This window comes from Nicotiana tabacum, chromosome 8 (assembly GCF_000715075.1).
Source record: "Nicotiana tabacum cultivar K326 chromosome 8, ASM71507v2, whole genome shotgun sequence".
NCBI lineage: Eukaryota > Viridiplantae > Streptophyta > Magnoliopsida > Solanales > Solanaceae > Nicotiana > Nicotiana tabacum.
The window spans coordinates 141,879,679-141,897,137 of record NC_134087.1 but is presented as its reverse complement, the minus strand read 5'-3'; the positions used below and the strand labels follow the sequence as shown (position 1 = coordinate 141,897,137).

At 38.7% G+C, this 17,459-nt stretch overlaps 1 protein-coding gene across 8 annotated transcripts in view; it reads right to left on the bottom strand.

Moving 5' to 3' along the window:
* LOC107797653 (uncharacterized) overlaps positions 1–13,185 on the bottom strand; it is a 32,888-nt gene extending 19,703 nt beyond the window's left edge. For 3 of the 8 annotated variants that reach the window (XR_012694252.1, XM_075219705.1, XM_075219708.1), the window contains exons 1-8: positions 12,911–13,182; positions 12,542–12,734; positions 4,515–4,577; positions 897–1,237; positions 638–728; positions 474–551; positions 332–391; positions 114–218 (exon numbers count right to left, since the gene is read on the bottom strand). Coding sequence is in view for 7 of the 8 variants with exons in the window: in XM_075219705.1 (XP_075075806.1) it covers positions 114–218; positions 332–391; positions 474–551; positions 638–728; positions 897–1,237; positions 4,515–4,577; positions 12,542–12,682 (879 nt within the window). In the remaining variant the exon portion in view is untranslated. Of the gene's footprint in view, positions 1–113; positions 219–331; positions 392–473; positions 552–637; positions 729–896; positions 1,238–4,514; positions 4,578–12,541; positions 12,749–12,910 lie in introns of all 8 variants that reach the window. The other 5 variants (XM_075219709.1, XM_075219711.1, XM_075219706.1 and 2 more) reach the window with 5 other exon arrangements.
* Positions 13,186–17,459: the final 4,274 nt, after the last annotated feature.

Sequence of the window (17,459 nt, the reverse complement as noted above, 5' to 3'; positions counted from 1 at the left end):
CTAATGAAAATAACTGATCATATTCTTCTCCATAAGGATTATAAAATCATTAACACACTAATTGATAAACAGAACAAAGCAAAATATGAGTCCCTGTGAATGCACAGGCATACCTGCAGTGCATATGTAAGACGTATATTTTCCTCAATTATGTCTTGTCTGTACGATATCGCTTTAGATGCAGCATCAACAAGATCTTGTTGCTGCTGATCGAAGGCCTATACAAATATTAAGAGCAAATAACCTCGGTAAGTTCAAGGACTAGTAAGAAGATGGATTAATAAACAGAAAATGAGTGGAATCGGTAAGTATGACAGTCACTCTGGCCCACCATGCGCATATAAGCAATTCGCTTTTCCAGAACATATTTCTCGTTGCGAATTTGTGCTTCCTACCAAAAACATAAACCATTCACTTTGACAATGAAATAACAAAACGAAAATGGTATACTAAAAACACAGGCTCTTATTTACCTTGATGGAATATTCAGAAAGATGTTTCCTCAATTGTATAATCTCCTGTTCATGCTCCTGGATCTTCAAAACAAGATCCTAGAATGATACATTACTTATAAATAGGGGGGGACTCAGTATGAATTGTTAGAAGACGAAATTTCATCATAGTGACAGAGAGGGACCTGCTTCATACTGCTGCTAACTTCGGCCACTGGTATCAGACCTTGTCCAGATAAATTGAGCCGTCTGTCATATTCTGCTTCTATTTGATACCTACCTAAGCCAGTCTAATGTCACTATTTCTGTTTGTATCTATGAAGAAAACCGCTGCCTTTATCTCTTTTCTCAAACATTATTAATACAGCAGCAGTAACACGTAACTTGTAATGTCTGCGCCTGGTAAACTGATGTTTAGATGATGAATTGTACTTATGCTAATACCTGTTTGGTGAAAATGATGCCGAAGGTGATGAGAAATGAGAGACGCCAGAATTATCAGTTGTTGTCTGACCACCAGGTAGTGCTCTCAATGTACCATTCACCTTGCTGTATTCGGTGTGGCTTTCTCCCTGATTTTTAAGAGTCAAGTTCAAATCATTTTGCCTGGGATCTTTTGCAAGAATCATATTACTAGACAAATTATGTCCTATACTGTCCATGTATGTAAGTTCAGGAATTTGACTTCCAAAACCCAAAGTTGATGGATGAGCTCCATCAGCCTCATTAAGATGATCCAACTGACCAACAGAACAAGGAGTTTGACCTTTCAGTTCTCCTGATCTCTGCAAAATGTGGAGACCCCAAATATTATAAGAACCTTGGATACATGAGAGGAATTAAAATTTCTTATCATAAGACTATTGACTATGTTCACATTACACTCTTTCAAAGAGGTGCCGGGTGCACATATTGTATAATTTGATAAGAAGAGGCAAGGAGTCACAGAATCTTATCCGAAGCAGAGTCTTAAAAGTAGAACATCAGCACGACAACGGATTTGGTTAAATATCTACCAAACAAAACTGTGAGTGAAAATAGAAAACTTTGACAAAAAACTAGAACTGGCACATAAAATTAATCCATTTAACTCCTTGATGATCATGTCAGTCCAAGGGATAATATTGTACACATAATTACTATATGTTGACAGTACATAAGACGTACCGAGTTGAAACATTGCTCTAAACAGTAATGACGGGACTTTTTTTACCCAAAAGAAAAGGAAAGTTCTCTTTCATTACTATTTGGAGCAATGCTTTTAAAAAAAAGGTTGTCTGACAGAGAACTCCAAAGCTAGTTAAATACAAGCATATGCTATTTCACTGTATTCATTTTCTTCTAGGGTTAGAGTACACCTAAACCTACAATCTCAGAAAGTGCAACAATATCGATTTAAACACTGTTGCAATTATAACAAACAGTAATTACACATTTTTATTCATTGAAAATGAAGCTAAAAGCTATTCAGCCATCCTCCTTTTCTTTTACAGTTAATTTCTCTTTCCTGTTTGCTGCCTTTTATTTCATTTTCTTTTCCTTTTTTCTAACTGTTGAAGTTAAAGTATATTAACTTCAGCAACAAGAGAGCGCTGCAAAATAAGTACAAGAAGAGGCTACATTACGAATTGAATAATGAGCTCAAGAAGTCAATCATGGCATCTACGTCATTTGCAATAGCCATGTTCTTGTAACACCCACTATCTGAAGCCTATGTGCAGACTTACTCAATGAGAATGAGACAAACTTATTACCACTACAACAACAACAAAAAAAAAAAAAAAAAAAAAATTGTATAGTGCCACAAGTGGGGTATGGGGAGGGTAGTGTGTACCCAGACCTTACCCCTACCTTGAAGGTAGAAAAGTTGTTTTTGATAGACCCTCGGCTCAAGGAAAGATGAAGATAAAGCAGTAGTACCAAGCAATAACAACAAAACTTATTACCAATAATGTCGGAAATACAAAATGACTTTTGTGCTCATATGTTTAAAAGAGATTATGGTACTTGTATAAAAAAAATCAAATACGTAATCCTTGTAAAGGGCAGCCCGATGCACTAAGCTCCTATTATGCGCGGGTCCTGGGAATGACCGGACTACAAGGGTCTATTGTACATAACCTTACCCTGTATTCCTGCAAGAGGTTGTTTCTATGGCTTGAACCCGTGACCTCACGGTCAAATGCGTAATCCTTGTAATTGAAAAAAAGGGAGGGTCTGTAGTGCCTGTACTACTTGTCGTGACTGCACTGAAAATTAGGGGTCCACTTCTATCAATAGGCCCAATGTGGTTTGGCCCTTCCACGGACCACGTGCATAGTGAGATCTTACTGCACCGGGCTGCCCCTTTTTGGTAATGGTAAACCATTATTGAGACATTAACTTTCCCACACTTTTCCAAACTGGCAGATCGAAACTACTGCTGACTTCCATCTTCTGTATAGATGTGATCGTCACAAGAACCAGAATCAGAAAATCGAGTATCCTTTGCAAGTAAAAAGTTGTCTGATCTCCTAGTTATAAATTTGTTATCACATGGGATAATCATTGACAGAAGCAATCTTCGGCAAACACTAGTCAAGAGCTATAGCTAAGATTTCTGTTAACTTATCCTCTTTAACTTAATCCAGGCTATGTATTGCAACTATATTTGCATTGTGTATTGTCTTCCTCCCCCAATCTCCTCATCTGTAAATCAAAGCACTTCGACGATCCATCCACCAAAATACAAAAACAATACATAACTTTAGTCTTAACCACTATCTGCTTCAGTTCTTTGGAATCATACTAACAGTTCTTCTTTTTCTTTCTTTTTTCTTTTTTCTTTTTTTTTCGCTTCAGTGGCTATAGCTAAGATTTCTGTTAACTTATCCTCTTTAACTTAATCCAGGCTATGTATTGCAACTATATTTGCATGTTGTATTGTCTTCCTCCCCCAATCTCCTCATTTGTAAATCAAAGCACTTCGATGATCCATCCACCAAAATACAAAAACAATACATAAATTTAGTCTTAATCACTATCTGCTTCAGTTTTTTGGAATCATACTACAGTTCTTTTCTTTTCTTTTTTCTTTTTTTCGCTTCAGTGGATCCTTTTCTTCCATCACCAAAAAAATTTTGTGTGATAATTTATCCAAGTTAACCAAATTATTTTAATGAATGCTACTTTTTAATTAAATCGTGGTGTATGGGTTAGCTTGTGCACACCTCGACTAACTGCTACCACCCACCAACACAGGTATAACTCAGTCCATCAAGGTTTAGGACACCTATTATTTTTATTTTTTTTGCCTCTGTTGGGATTTTAACCTGAGACCTTATGGTTCTCAACCCATTTTATTGGCCATTAGGCACACCCTTGGGTGCAATGCTAGTTACAACCTTAAACAAATAGATTAATGATCTAGCAGTATGTTCTCTGTCTATGGAAGTTACATTTAACAATTCCTTAAGGGGTAAAATGATCATATATAAGCGGCAGAGAGAACCTAATCGGCATAGATGACGTGCTAACTGCTATTGACATGTGCAACAACTATTACCAATCCTCAATCTCAAGCAAGTTGAGGCCACAAGCTCAAATTTATAGTCTACAAAATGTTGCACAACCATGTATACCCTGACTGTATAATGATACTACCTTCTGCAATTTCAGAGTTGAATTATTCAACTTAAAAGTGAAGCTAGATGGTCTGCTTTATGAATTGCTACCTTTAAGTAGAAGTATGGAGCAGCTAGCAATAGCTGCCACCTTTTTATCAGCTGTTAGATCCGTACGATCAAATATAGTGGGAATATAGGTAATGTCACTAAACATGTGTAAGTCTAGCAAAGGGCACTACATACATAATGTTGAAGTGCCACAAAAAGTGATGCTCTGCATTTGCAGGTAACAAACAAAAAATTGGATTGCAGTGAAGGCTACAAGTGGAAGGGCAATAGAAGATAATAGATAGCCAGCATAATGATATTCAGAATTTTTCATATTCTGGAACCAAATAACGTAAAGCATAAGACAACTTTGGTCCACAGAGTAACCACTGATCTGATTATTACTTACAAATTTTTCAACTTCCAGAATCTTCTTTTGAAGTTCTGCTCTTAATCGATTGTTCTCGTCAACCTGTAAAAGAAGAATACAGATAGGATCAGCAGACAGTCCTCTTCTCTTTGTGTGTGTGTGTGTGTGCATTTTTTCATTTTTTTAATAGTAAAATCAATTAACAGCCTTAGATATCATCAAGAGCCCACATCCCATTATTGAAGCAGCCACAAAGCAAAAAGGATTCATACGTGACCAGTTATGAACACAAGAACGAACCATTCCATCTCCTTCACACTGCAAGTTTTTGATATTCAGCTAATTGTCCAAAAGAAGAAAGAAAGAAAAGAGGAATTAAACATCCGCAGACGAATTTCCAAAATTTTAAAGCACTGTTCTTCTTGATTCCCATGGCCACCTCCAGTTCCGTCCTAACATCCTGAAGTGATATATGTGTATGTAATAATAGCAGTAATAATTGGTAATAGTTCAGCAATCATCCTTGACTACTACTTTATTGCGCACACTAGCTTCTTTTGAGATGACAGAAGGCAGGTAAATGATACTGGAAAATCCAGAAAGTCCTCTTAAAGCATGAGGAAAACAGTAATAACAACAAACCCAGTATACTACCACAAATAGGGTTCGAGGAAGGTAGTGAGTACGCAGACATTACCCCTACCTCGAAGGTAGAGATGCGGTTTCCGATAAACCCTCGGCTCAAGGAAAGATGAATAAAACAGCAATAGCAACAAGCAGTAACAACAACAAGATAATAAGAAACCGAAGCAAAAGGAACAGCATGTAAAATAGAAATCTAACAATAATAGAATACAAGACTAACACTAATACTAATGGTATGGGAAATAAATACTCTCGACTACCTACTAGCTTTCTACCTTAATCCCGACCTTCACACCTTCATATCAAGTATCATGTCCTCAGTAAGTTGAAGCAACGCCATATCCTGCCTAATCACCTCTCCTCAATACTTCTTTCGCCTACCTCTACCTCTTTGCAGACCCACCAAGGTCAACCTCTCACACCTCCTTACTGGGCATCTATGTTGCTGCTCTTCACATGCCCAAACCCTCTAAAGTCTCGTTTCCCGCATCTTGTTCCCCACCAGAGCCACTTCCACTCTGGCCTGAATATCTCAACATCCTCATTTCTGCTACTTTCATCTTCTAAACATGGGAGTTCTTGACTAGGCCAACACTTTACCCCATATAACATAGTCAGTCTAACAACCACACTATAGAAATTACCTTCAAGGTTAGGTGGCACATTCTTATCACATAAAACACCGGATGCGAGCCTCCATTTCACCCACTTCGCTCCAATACGATGTGTAACATCCTCGTCAATCTACTCATTTCCTTGGATAATAGACCCAAGATACTAGAAACTATCTCTCTTAGAAATGAATTGTGTATCAAGTCTCGCGTCCACGTTCGCTTCATTGGTCACATCACTGAATTTGCACCCAAATATTCTGTCTTGGTCCTACTCAACTTGAAACCTTTAGACTCCAGGGACTGCTCCAAAACTCCAGTCTCGCATTAACACCGTCTCGTTTCTCGTCAATCAGTACAATATCATCCACAAATAACATACACCATGGCACCTCGCATTGAATGTGGCGCATCAGTGTGTCCATCGCCAAGGCAAATAAAAAAGGGCTAAGAGTTGACCCCTGGTGGAACCCCATCACAACTGGAAAGTGGTTTAAGTCCTATCCCCGCTATCTTCACCTGTGTTTTTGCTTCATCATACATGTCCTTAATCACCCTAGTGTAAGCAACATGAACACCTATAGTCTCCAAACAACTCCATGAAATTTCCCTAGGACTTCATCGTATGCTTTCTCTAGATTAATGAACACCATATGCAAGTTTGTCTTTCTCTCCCTATGCTACTACACCAACCTCCTTACAAGATGAATGGTTTCCATAGTTGAACGCCCTGACATGAATCCAAACTGGTTTTCGTAGATAAGCACACTCCTCCTCACTCTCGCTTCCACCACCCTCTCCCAAACTTTCAAAGTGTGGCTTGGCAGCTTAATACTCCTATAGTTGTTGCAATTTTGGACATCATCTTTGTTCTTGTACAATGGAATCATCATACTCCACCTAATTTTTCAGGCATAAACAACCCAGTGAGTCATTCCAAATCTGCCCTGCTCGCGCTCTTCCAAAATTCCACCGGAATTTCGTCTGGCCAGGTCGTTCTTCCCTTGCTCATCTTATGCATATGTCATAACCCTCTCAATGTCCTCAATTTTAATACGCTGACAATAACCAAAATCTCGACAACTCTCAGAGTGCTCCAAATCACCCAACATAATATCCTTGTCCCCCCCTTCATTAAGGAGTTTATGGAAGCATGTCTGCCATCTACGTATAATATGTGTGTCTTCCATCAATACTCTGCCTTCAGCGTTTTTGATGCACTTCACTTGGTCTAGGTCACGGGCCTTCCTTTCTCTCACCATGGCTAACTTGTACAGCTTCTTGTCCTGACCTTTGTCTCTAAGTTCTTTATACAAACGTCCAAACACTGCAATCTTAGCCGCCGTAATCTCTAATTTTGCCTCCTTCGTGGCCTTCTTATACCACTCCCTATTCGTCCTCTTCTCCTCCTCTTGATGAAAGATTTCTGGAATTTTTCCAGTTTTTAAAAATTGGAAAAACTTTTCAGAAGTTTTTTCTAACCAAGCACGGCTAGAGAAATTTTTTTTAGTTTTGCTAAAAGTGAGAAACTACTCCAGAGGTGTTTTTTAAGTTTTTGCAATAATTGAAAAGCTCTTTCCCAATGGGGTCTGGTCAAAAGATTTTTCGAAATAATCTTTAGAACTTTCAATAAACAAATGGCTAATTAACTCAAGATTTTATTTTTATAATGGTGTTTGGGCCAGTTTGTGTGCACCTCGACTAATTCCATAAAGTACCTCCTACCTCTCATGTATGTTGTTCGCTGATGATATAGTTCTGATCGATGAGTCGCGTAGCGGTATTAATGAGAGACTGGAGGTGTGGAGGCAGGTTCTGGAGTCCAAAGGTTTCAAGTTGAGTAGGACCAAGACGGAATATCTGGAGTGTAAGTTCAGCGGCGTGTCGGGGGAAGCGGACGGGGTGGTGAGGCTCGGCTCACAAGTCATCCCCAAGAGAGAAAGTTTCAAGTACCTAGGGTTTATTATCCAGGGAGATTGACGGGGATGTCACGCACCGTATTGGGGTGGGGTGGATGAAATGGCGGTTAGTATCTGGAGTCCGGTGTGACAAGAGGGTACCACTGAAACTCAAAGGTAAGTTCTACAGAGCGGTGGTTAGGCCGGCTATGTTATATGGGGCTGAGTGTTGGCTAGTTAAGAATTCACATATCCAGAAGATGAAAGTAGCCGAGATGAGGATGTTGAGATGGATGTGCGGGCATACTAAACTGGATAAGATAAGGAATGAAGATATTCGAGAGAAAGTGGGCGTTGCTCCCGTGGACGACAAGATGCGGGAAGCGAGGCTTAGGTGGTTTGGACACGTGCGGAGGAGAACCATAGATTCCCCGGTTAGGAGGTGCGAGCGGTTGGCTTTGGCAGGTATGAGAAGAGGTAGAGGGCGGCCTAAGAAGAATTGGGGCGAGGTGATCAGGCAAGACATGACGCAACTCCAAATTTCCGAGGACATGACTCTTGATAGGAACGTGTGGAGGTCGAGCATTAGGGTTGTAGGCTAGGGGGTAGTTCATAGTTTCTCCCTCTTTGTACCGAGTAGTCTGATAGAGTTTTGCCTATGTCTGGTAGCGGTCTATGTTGTGTTCACACTATTTTGTTGTTTTGCATATGATTGTATTATTGCACTCCCTTTCACTTATTTGGTGTATTTTAAGACATTATTACTTCTCTTGCTTCTTTTGTTGTTACAGATCTCTTCTTTCGTTACTTTTCTGAAATTATTATCTCTTCTGTTGAGCCGAGGGTCTCCCGATGACAGTCTCTCTACCCTTCCGGGGTAGGTGTAAGGTCCGCGTACATCCTACCCTCCCCAGACCCCACTAGTGGGATTATACTGGGTATGTTGTTGTTGTTGTTGTACCTCCTACCTCCCACCAGCATAAGTATCAGTAGGGGTGTCAAAACCATTCTAAAAACCGACCGAACCTAACTGTACTGATTATTAGGTTTTTTGAGTAAAAGCGTAGGTTCCAATATAAATTTATAACCTTATTAAAATTAGAGTAGGTTTTTTAATATAATAAAGAATAGCGCAAAAAATACTGAACCGTACCAAATAAATTTATATGTATAAAATATACTTTATATGTTAAGTTCATTAATATTTTAGACTTGAACCTTGGGCCTTGGGGTAGATTCAGATGGAACAACTATAAGATACCCAACCTACCCTACAACTATTAAAACAAAGGTATTATACATTATTTAAGCTTTTCCCAGCGGCAATTGTCGGCAAAAAGCAAAGATATCTTCTTTCTGTTTCTCCTCCTTTTTTAGATTCTTTTCCATTGATTTGTGAACTATTCCGATGATTCATCCTAATAAAAACAAACATTCAATAGTTTGGTCATAATCAATTATTACGATTTGCTAGAATTTTTCCCCATAGAATTTACATGCTTGAATTTGCAATGTACTTGTTATATTACTTCTTAGCTTTATTAATGATAATTAGATTGAAGTTCGAAAGGGAAAAGGAATGACGCTTGGTAAGTTCTATTTTCACTAGCATGTTTGGTCATATGCTCACGTGTAACTATTTGTAAGGATAGAATCACTGTTGTATGTGCAAAAACTTTGATAAATTGCCCAAGAACATATGATAGCAAACTGCTTCTAGTATAAAAAAAATCTTTGAGTTTAGTGGCACAATTTATATGGAATTCTCCATATTTTGTGGAGAAATATATACTTCATGCGTTATATTAAAGCTTATTATTATTTAATATAATGAATTAGATATTCGTAGGACTCTTAGATGACACTATAAAAAAGGTACCGATATCGAAGAGAAACAGATATGATTGGTACGGATTTGAGAAGTTTAATTTTCGTTATGCATAATAGAGTAACCAAAAAAATGGTATGATATAATTTTTAAAAAATAACTGCCCGGACTGTACCATTGACACCCCTGAGGTGACTTTGTCTACCAAGGCCTAGACAGTTACACAAAGGCTCCCCTTCACCAAGGCCTAGACGGATTGGAAGAAATAACCTAGTAATCCACTGGTATTTGAACCTGAGACCTCATGGTTCTCCACCCACTTCATTGACTATTACGTTACACCTTTGGATGCCTAATTAACTCCAGAATTTTATTTTTTATTTCTTTTATGAAGTTAAACTCCGGAAATGTTTTACCTAGAGTATAATTTGATTTGTCATAAAATCATTTATCTCTAAGCAGTACTTAAAGTCCCAGCTCTAGGGACTACATGTCCAAAAAACCGTGTTTTCAGTAAATAAAAAACTTATTTATATAGTAGCTCAAAGACATTTCACTCGTTAATATTGTACAGACAGATGTTTAATCTAAATGCTATAGCACGGATAATAAGCTAGATGTCAGTTAAAAAGATCCATACAAAATAAAAATGAATGCAATGTTTTCCAACAACGTTATTAAACCTTTCAATTTTCCCCTTTGTAATTACAACCACTCTTCTTTATCAAAAAAATTACAACCACTCCCTTATCCCAATTTATTATTAAGCTATTTGATAAAGTATGATATGAGAATACCCTGGCTTATGATCTGAGAATACCCTGGCCATTGCAATTTGCTTCACATCCTTAAACACTTCACTCCACTCAGTAAAGATAAAAAACCTTTCAATTATACAGGCTTGATCCTCCCCTCTTGACCATGTGAATTGTGCTCCCCGTAAAGCATGGTCAATAACAGTAGCTTTAGTACATGAGTTAGTATTATTTGTGTATTTACGTATTCCTTGACTTCGATGATTACTTGTTGTGCTTTCGTTTCGGCTTTCTGATCGCAGTACTTAGTTTTAGTTTTGTATTTTTGCTTCAGTTTTCTAATTGGTATGCTTGTTCCTGCTCTTCCTTTTACTTTTCTTTAGCCGAGGGTCTACCAGAAATAGCCTCTCTGCCTTCTTGAAGGTAAGGGAAAGGTCTGAGTACACACTACCCTCCCCAGACCCCACTTGTGGGATTACACTGGTTTTTTGTTGTTGTTATTGCTATTTGATAAAGTATGTTGTTATGGATTCACTTGTGGCAAGGAAGACCTTTGATAAGAAAGATCTTTGATTTTTCGACTTGTTATAAAGGAAAATCTTTTGAATTTATTTAAAATTTTAACTTTAAATTCCTTATGGCCTTTAAATGGACAATTTTTAGTATGGAAAAACCCCTGATTTTTTGTTTGTGATCATGTAATTTCACTTTAGAGTTTCGAGTTCCTTATAACTTATAAGCTCTATAAAAAGGCCGTTGTTGTTACAATCTACAAGCAAAGATCAACAATTCCCACCCCATTCCTATTCTTCTCTCTCATAATACCATAATTAATAACCCGCCTTACCTATCTCTCTAGCATTTCCTGTCTATTTAGTTTCCTGTAGGCATGTAATATCAACTCTCCTTTTTAGGGTATCCACTAATTCCATCGGCTTGCCTGTCAAAGCACCAAAATTTAACTAAGTACCAGCACCTAATGGGGATTAGAACACGTGACCTCGCTCAAGGCTTGAAACCACTTGACCACCTTTACAAAGAGAGAGTATACCTATATAGCCTCTAAATTCTAATGAGCAAGAACTACTGATCAAAAAAAAATTCTAATGAGCTAGAACTACATTGAAGTCAATTCTTTAATGATACATCAGAAGAACCAAACATGTATGTCCCTCTAAGGTAAACTCTGTAAATATTCAAGCTGACAACATGATGAGCCAAAAGATACAACAACAATTACGTCTCAATCCCAAGCTAGTTGGGGTTGACTATATAAATCCACTCAATCCATTTCACTCCTTTTGGACCGATTTCATTCCAATACTGAATGCTCCATTAACCAAAAGATAAGTAAATAAATAAAATTATGATGCCGCATGGTAGGAAACAACACAAAGATCCTTCCTTTCTCCATTACATAACAACCCAAGTACTGTTTTACGAAAACTTCAAAACCCAGAAACTCTTTTCATCCCTTTTTGGACAAGTATACAACCGTTTTTTCACATAACTAGACACCCTTCAGTATGGAACTTTTTGATTGATATACATTCTGATGTCTTTTGGGGGAGGATCCGTTACTATAAACTGTAAGCAAAAGAAAACTATACTAGGAGACCTACCCTGAACAGGATCAGCACCCAGATATAGTAGCATTACAACCACAACAAGATACAACTCAACAGAACCATGGAATATTTCACACTATATGCTAATTGGACAGGACAATGACTGATGTATCATTTATCTATCTCTAGACTACCTTTTTGCAATTCATTTTGCAAAACATGGCATAGGTTGTTTAAAAAGGACTAGAGTTATCCATCTTGGACAGGACAAAGATATAGGTCTAGGACAACAGCTTTATCTAATGCCACATTCAACATTGTCTTTCAAAATCCTACTGGTATGATTGAAGTTCATTTGCAGCTTATGTAGCTTCTATTTGAGATACACAAGATAGCTTTTTTAAAGATTACACCTGCTACCGTAAGTCCATAACTATGGAAATTTACACTTGCATTGAATACAATAGAGAGAATAGAATACACATATGCAAGAACAAAAATTTCAACTTGCTAGAATTTAACCCTTGATAAGCTCCAAGAAAAGTGCCAACTTGCTAGAATTTTTTAACTCCTTGAAACCTCAAAATGATATTAGAGTCTCCCCCATCGCCAATTTAATATCTAATATTACTTAGCCAAATGCAGGCAGCTTAAAACCATCAAACAATCTAGAAATCAAAAACTAAAATTACAACGTTCCAAACAGACTCATCATCAGAATAATTAAAACCCACATTCAGGTGGGGGAAGGAGTAGCAAACCTGTTGCTTAATGGTGGCTTCAGCAGCTTCAACTGCTTTCAAAACCTGAAACAACCCGTCATTGTTCTTTGGAACATTATTTGAATCATTCAAATTCAATCCCACAAGTTTAGGCACCAAAGTGTCTCCTCCATTTTCCATATCTCTCTCACTCTCTTTCTCCTCCCTCAACCTTCAACACTTATCTTCTTCACTATCAAAAAATCTCTATCAGAAAATGGTATAATAAGAACAACATAATCCATACAATTTTCACCCATGTATATTTACAACCCTATTCCCTATAATTTCAAGAAAATAACATAAATGAAACAAAACCCCAATACCCATATAAAATAAGTTAATAATATATTAGGAAACAAAAAGTACCTCAGTTCCCTATTGAATACATCGAAGTAGGGGAAAATAAAGCTGATAATAATGGGGGAATAGGTAAATAGATACAGGAAAAGTAGAAGAAGAGAAGACGAAGACTTGGATGGTGGTTCGGTGGAGGGTGGGGTGATAGTCTTGTGATTGGGGGGTGGGGGGTGGGTGGCGAAGCACGCGGGGTTTATCTGTCTTTCGGCCTTTTCTGTCGTCTTCTTTGTTTCTTTTGGATTCTTGCCCGAAACGAAGTTAACTCAGAATTTCCGCCTACTTGCTACGTATTATTTTTTTCTTTTTATTTATACTACTTTTATTATTGTATTAGTATCGTGATTTTTTCTTCTTTTATTTTCTTTTTCTTTTTCGCGAGAATACTACAGCGTAGGGGTAGCTGTTATAATTATGACGAGATTTTATTAAGCAGACAACTTTTATTATTTATTTGTTTTATTTGTTTGTTGGGTTACTTTTTTAATGTGTGAATTGCAAATTTGGTCCTTGAAGCTTAACAGTGTACTTATACTTGGTCATTTGATATTTTCATATTGAAAAATGTACACTTAGGTCGTCTGAATCTTAATAATTCAGATTTCAGACACTAAATGCATTTATTTTTTAAATCTTAATCATTAAGTGTGTTATTTTTTTTTCACTTAATAAATCTGAATAGGTCTGTATGATTAAAATCTATAATAGACACTTAATTTTATTAACATGCTATTATCCATATTCATTATTAATTGTCGTCACCGCCTACTATTATCAACTACCATCATGCTACCACCCCCACCATACTCAACCATCATCATCATCACACTACCATCATTCCCAATCATAGACGCCATCACTATTGACTATCACCACCCACCATCCCCACCACTCTCAGCACTATCATTCTCAACCACAATCAACACTCATCCATCTCAACTACCACAACTAACCATCTAATAACCATCAACAGCAACAGTTGGCACTGCTCATCATTATAACCTACCAACACTCATCACCACCTTTCTCAATCACAACTACCACCACCACCTTCCATTATTAACTAGCACAACTCACCACCACCATCCTCAATCATAACCGCCACCACTAACAATCACCAGTAGCTACTACCCTAAACCACCATCATCAACCAAAACTACCACCGCCTTTAATCGGCATTCACCAGTCATCACCACTAATAGCTATCATATTTTTAAAAATTATATATTTATTGATAGATATTAGATTGATTAATATTTTATTTGAATTTTATGTTTATTAATTTTCAAAAAGATAAATTTTATACATTCAGATATTAAAAATCAAACAATCTTAATCATTTAGTATTCGGATCTTAATACACATCTTAATATTCAAATGTGTATTCAGATTCAAATGTCTTAATCTTAATACATATCTTGATATTCAGATGTGTATTCAGATTCAAACGTCTTAATCTTTAAAAAAACAAATGAGGCATTAGGTCTCATTTGTTTGCACTTAATGGAAGTGTGAATTTTAATTATTCATATATCAGTCATTAAGTGCATTTGTTTTTTAGATCTGAATTTTAATCATTCAGATCGTAACCATTAAGATTGTTTATTTTTTTTAATTTTACAACCACTTGATGGGTCTGAATAGATCTTAATGATTAAGATCTTCGCTTTACAAATCTTGCACCCAAATTTCTTAACTTTTAACAAAACCACATACCATCCTTGTTCCCTTTTCTTCTGCTCTATAATGGCAAAGACTTCCAAAACAGTACCACAAAAGAAGGTCGCCTCTTCTTCACGGCCCGCTGGCAACGGAGCGGCGGCGGATTATCCCCTTGAGGATTTCATTCCGGGAGGGTGTCCTACTATCGTCGATTTTAGGATTGAAAAGACCTCCTCAGTTCCTGGTCGATGTGAACCGGTCTCGAGGTACATATGCACGATAACCGACGATCTCCTTCTAGAGTTAAATAGGATTATCATTGGGTTGATAAACATGTCGTGGTACTTTCGCCCGAAGAGTCGATCAATACCCACGTGGAGGGTTTCTCTAAGTGTTTACAATTACTCCTTCACGTTGGGTCCCTTAGACCCTATCATCGTCGCCTTCTACAAGAGGTATGACGTGACCCTCAGCCAAATCCATCCTTCCTTCTGGAGAATAGTAATTCTCTTTGGATTCTTCGTGAGCAAAATCGAGGGATGTCCTTTCACCCTCGATCACCTTATGCGTCTTTACAGTCCTCGACTCTATCGAGAAGGGCTGATTAAGCTTGCTCGTCAGGCAGGTAAGGCCCCGTTCTCGAGCATAGACAAATCTCAAGACCGAGGTTGGATGGGCCGATTTGTCCGAATAATGACTTTGAACCTGATCCCTGCTGAAGACTTGTCATTTCCTGAAAAATGGAACATGAATCGTAAGCATTACCCTTGAATGTCCAACTTTGTTATTTTACTTCTTATTTTCTTTCCTCGTCTATATTTTTGGTGTTGCAGCTGTGGCCCATGTGCGGAAGTAGTCCTCGATCTCAAGCAATGGATCGAGGGTCTAGTGTCGCAGAGACCATACTCCGAGCGTGCTTGGACGGAGTTATCAAAGGGTCGATGGGAGGCCTGTAATCATGTTTATTTTCTTTCTCAGAACGGTTATCATTTGGCGATTCTTTTCGAGTTTACTCATCTTTTTTCCTTTATAGGCCTCAGGAAGGATGAAGCAATGACGAAGAAGAAATCCTTCCCTAACCACCTGCTCCAAAGCGCGCCAAAGAGAAGAAGAGAAAAGGGGCTCCGAGTTATACGGGCTCGGAAAAGAAAAGATCGGTGAGGAGGCCCCGCAAGCCTAAGGGGGACACCGGTGCTATGCTTTCGGACTCGATCCGCCTATTAAGGGATGAATCCGAAAAAGAATAAGTGGATAATAGTTCCAAACTGGTGGCCCGCGTATGGGTCGGTGTCACTGTACAGAAGTCCTCCGAACCAGAGGAGGCTGATAAGGGAGCCTTGGGAAAAGTTTTAGAACCAGAAAGAGCTGAGGCCACTCCGTCCCAAGCTGAGATGGTCGATGGAGAAACTAGGGCCGAGTCTTCCCGAGTAGATGAATCCCGAGGTACGATCTCAAAATGATTGACATTTTCGAATCCCCTCAATTTTTGGACGCCATGATCCATGAGGCCAATATGTTGGAAGGCCGCTCTTGCGAGGGTCCTCAAGGGGTGATTGATATCCACGGCTTCTTAAATGGGGTAGAGTTCACCAATTTGGGAGATGTCACCGGGCTTGGTGACTTATCGGTGCCAAAGAAAGCACCGTCATCGGGTGCTACTGGGTCTTCATTGAGCCTAAAACTAGTGGATCGATTCCCTGCCCCAAGTGTTAACCCTGATCACAGGCATAATATAGTGTTTTCTATCTCGGAGGATGCCCTGGTCTTCTCTCCCCTCATGGGGATTGCTAGCTACCTCAGATGCTTGGTGACTGAGGAAGACCAAGCCGTGATGAATGCGGGGGGAGCCGCTTGCCTGTTCAACAATGCCCACCATGCTCTAAATCGGGTAATTTCGAGGGCCATTCCATTATCTCTTTTAAACTTAGAGTTTTAGGTAATTCTAACATCCTTTTCCTTGTTTGTGGCTTCGGTGTTGCATCACAAGGCTTTTCTTCGAATTCAGGTGGAGCACGAGGCTGAGGTTCGAGACTTACTGAGAAAAATGGCACTTACAAGCTTCTAAGTGAGAAGCTTCAGGTAGATTTAGTGACAGCTCGGGATGAGCATGCTGAGATGGCCGAGCAGGTATTCCGAGTCCTTCAGTGAAGATGAATTGGAGATAATAACTAACGATCTGATTCTACAGGTCCGGCAGAGGCTCGAACAAATCGGGGAGCTTCATAAACAAGTAGAGACAATTCGAGCTGAGGCTGAGGAGTTCAAGAAAAATATGGACATCTTAGCCTCAAAAAGGGAAGCTGCCCAAACACAACTGGAGTCGGTTGAGATCCAACTTCGAGCTACAAGAGAAAAGGCCTCAGTGCAAGCCAAGAAAGTCGAGGAGCTTCAGTCCCAATTAGAAAACTTGGCCAATGAGCTCGAGGCGGCTAAATATGATGTGGCTACGGCCAACACCAAGGCTCAAGCTAATGTTACCCAATACAAGGTCGGCGTATAGGCCATCCAAGCGCATGCCAAAATCATGGTGGATCATGCAAAGTGGCAAGCTTGAAGGGAAGCCCTCGAGGGAGTCCATGCTCAGGGCTTTGATATATTGGCTGAGCTCGAGAACGCCAAAGCAGAGGAAGACAGGGCTCGAAAGGTAGCCTTTCCTGAGGAAGACTCAGATAGCTTAAGTAAGTCTGAAGGCGGGGAAGATCCCGAGGGTAGAGATGTTGCCTCCGATGAAGATCAAGCCATTTAGGCCTTTGTATTTTTTGCTTTCCCTTTGCATCTTTTTTAGGACATTTCGGCCAATGTAAATTTTTTTGAATTAAACCATTTTGGCTTTTGTAAAAATCATTGTGTAAAAGTATACAAGGCTTTTTTCCCTTTTGGCTTTCGAATTTTTCCTTTG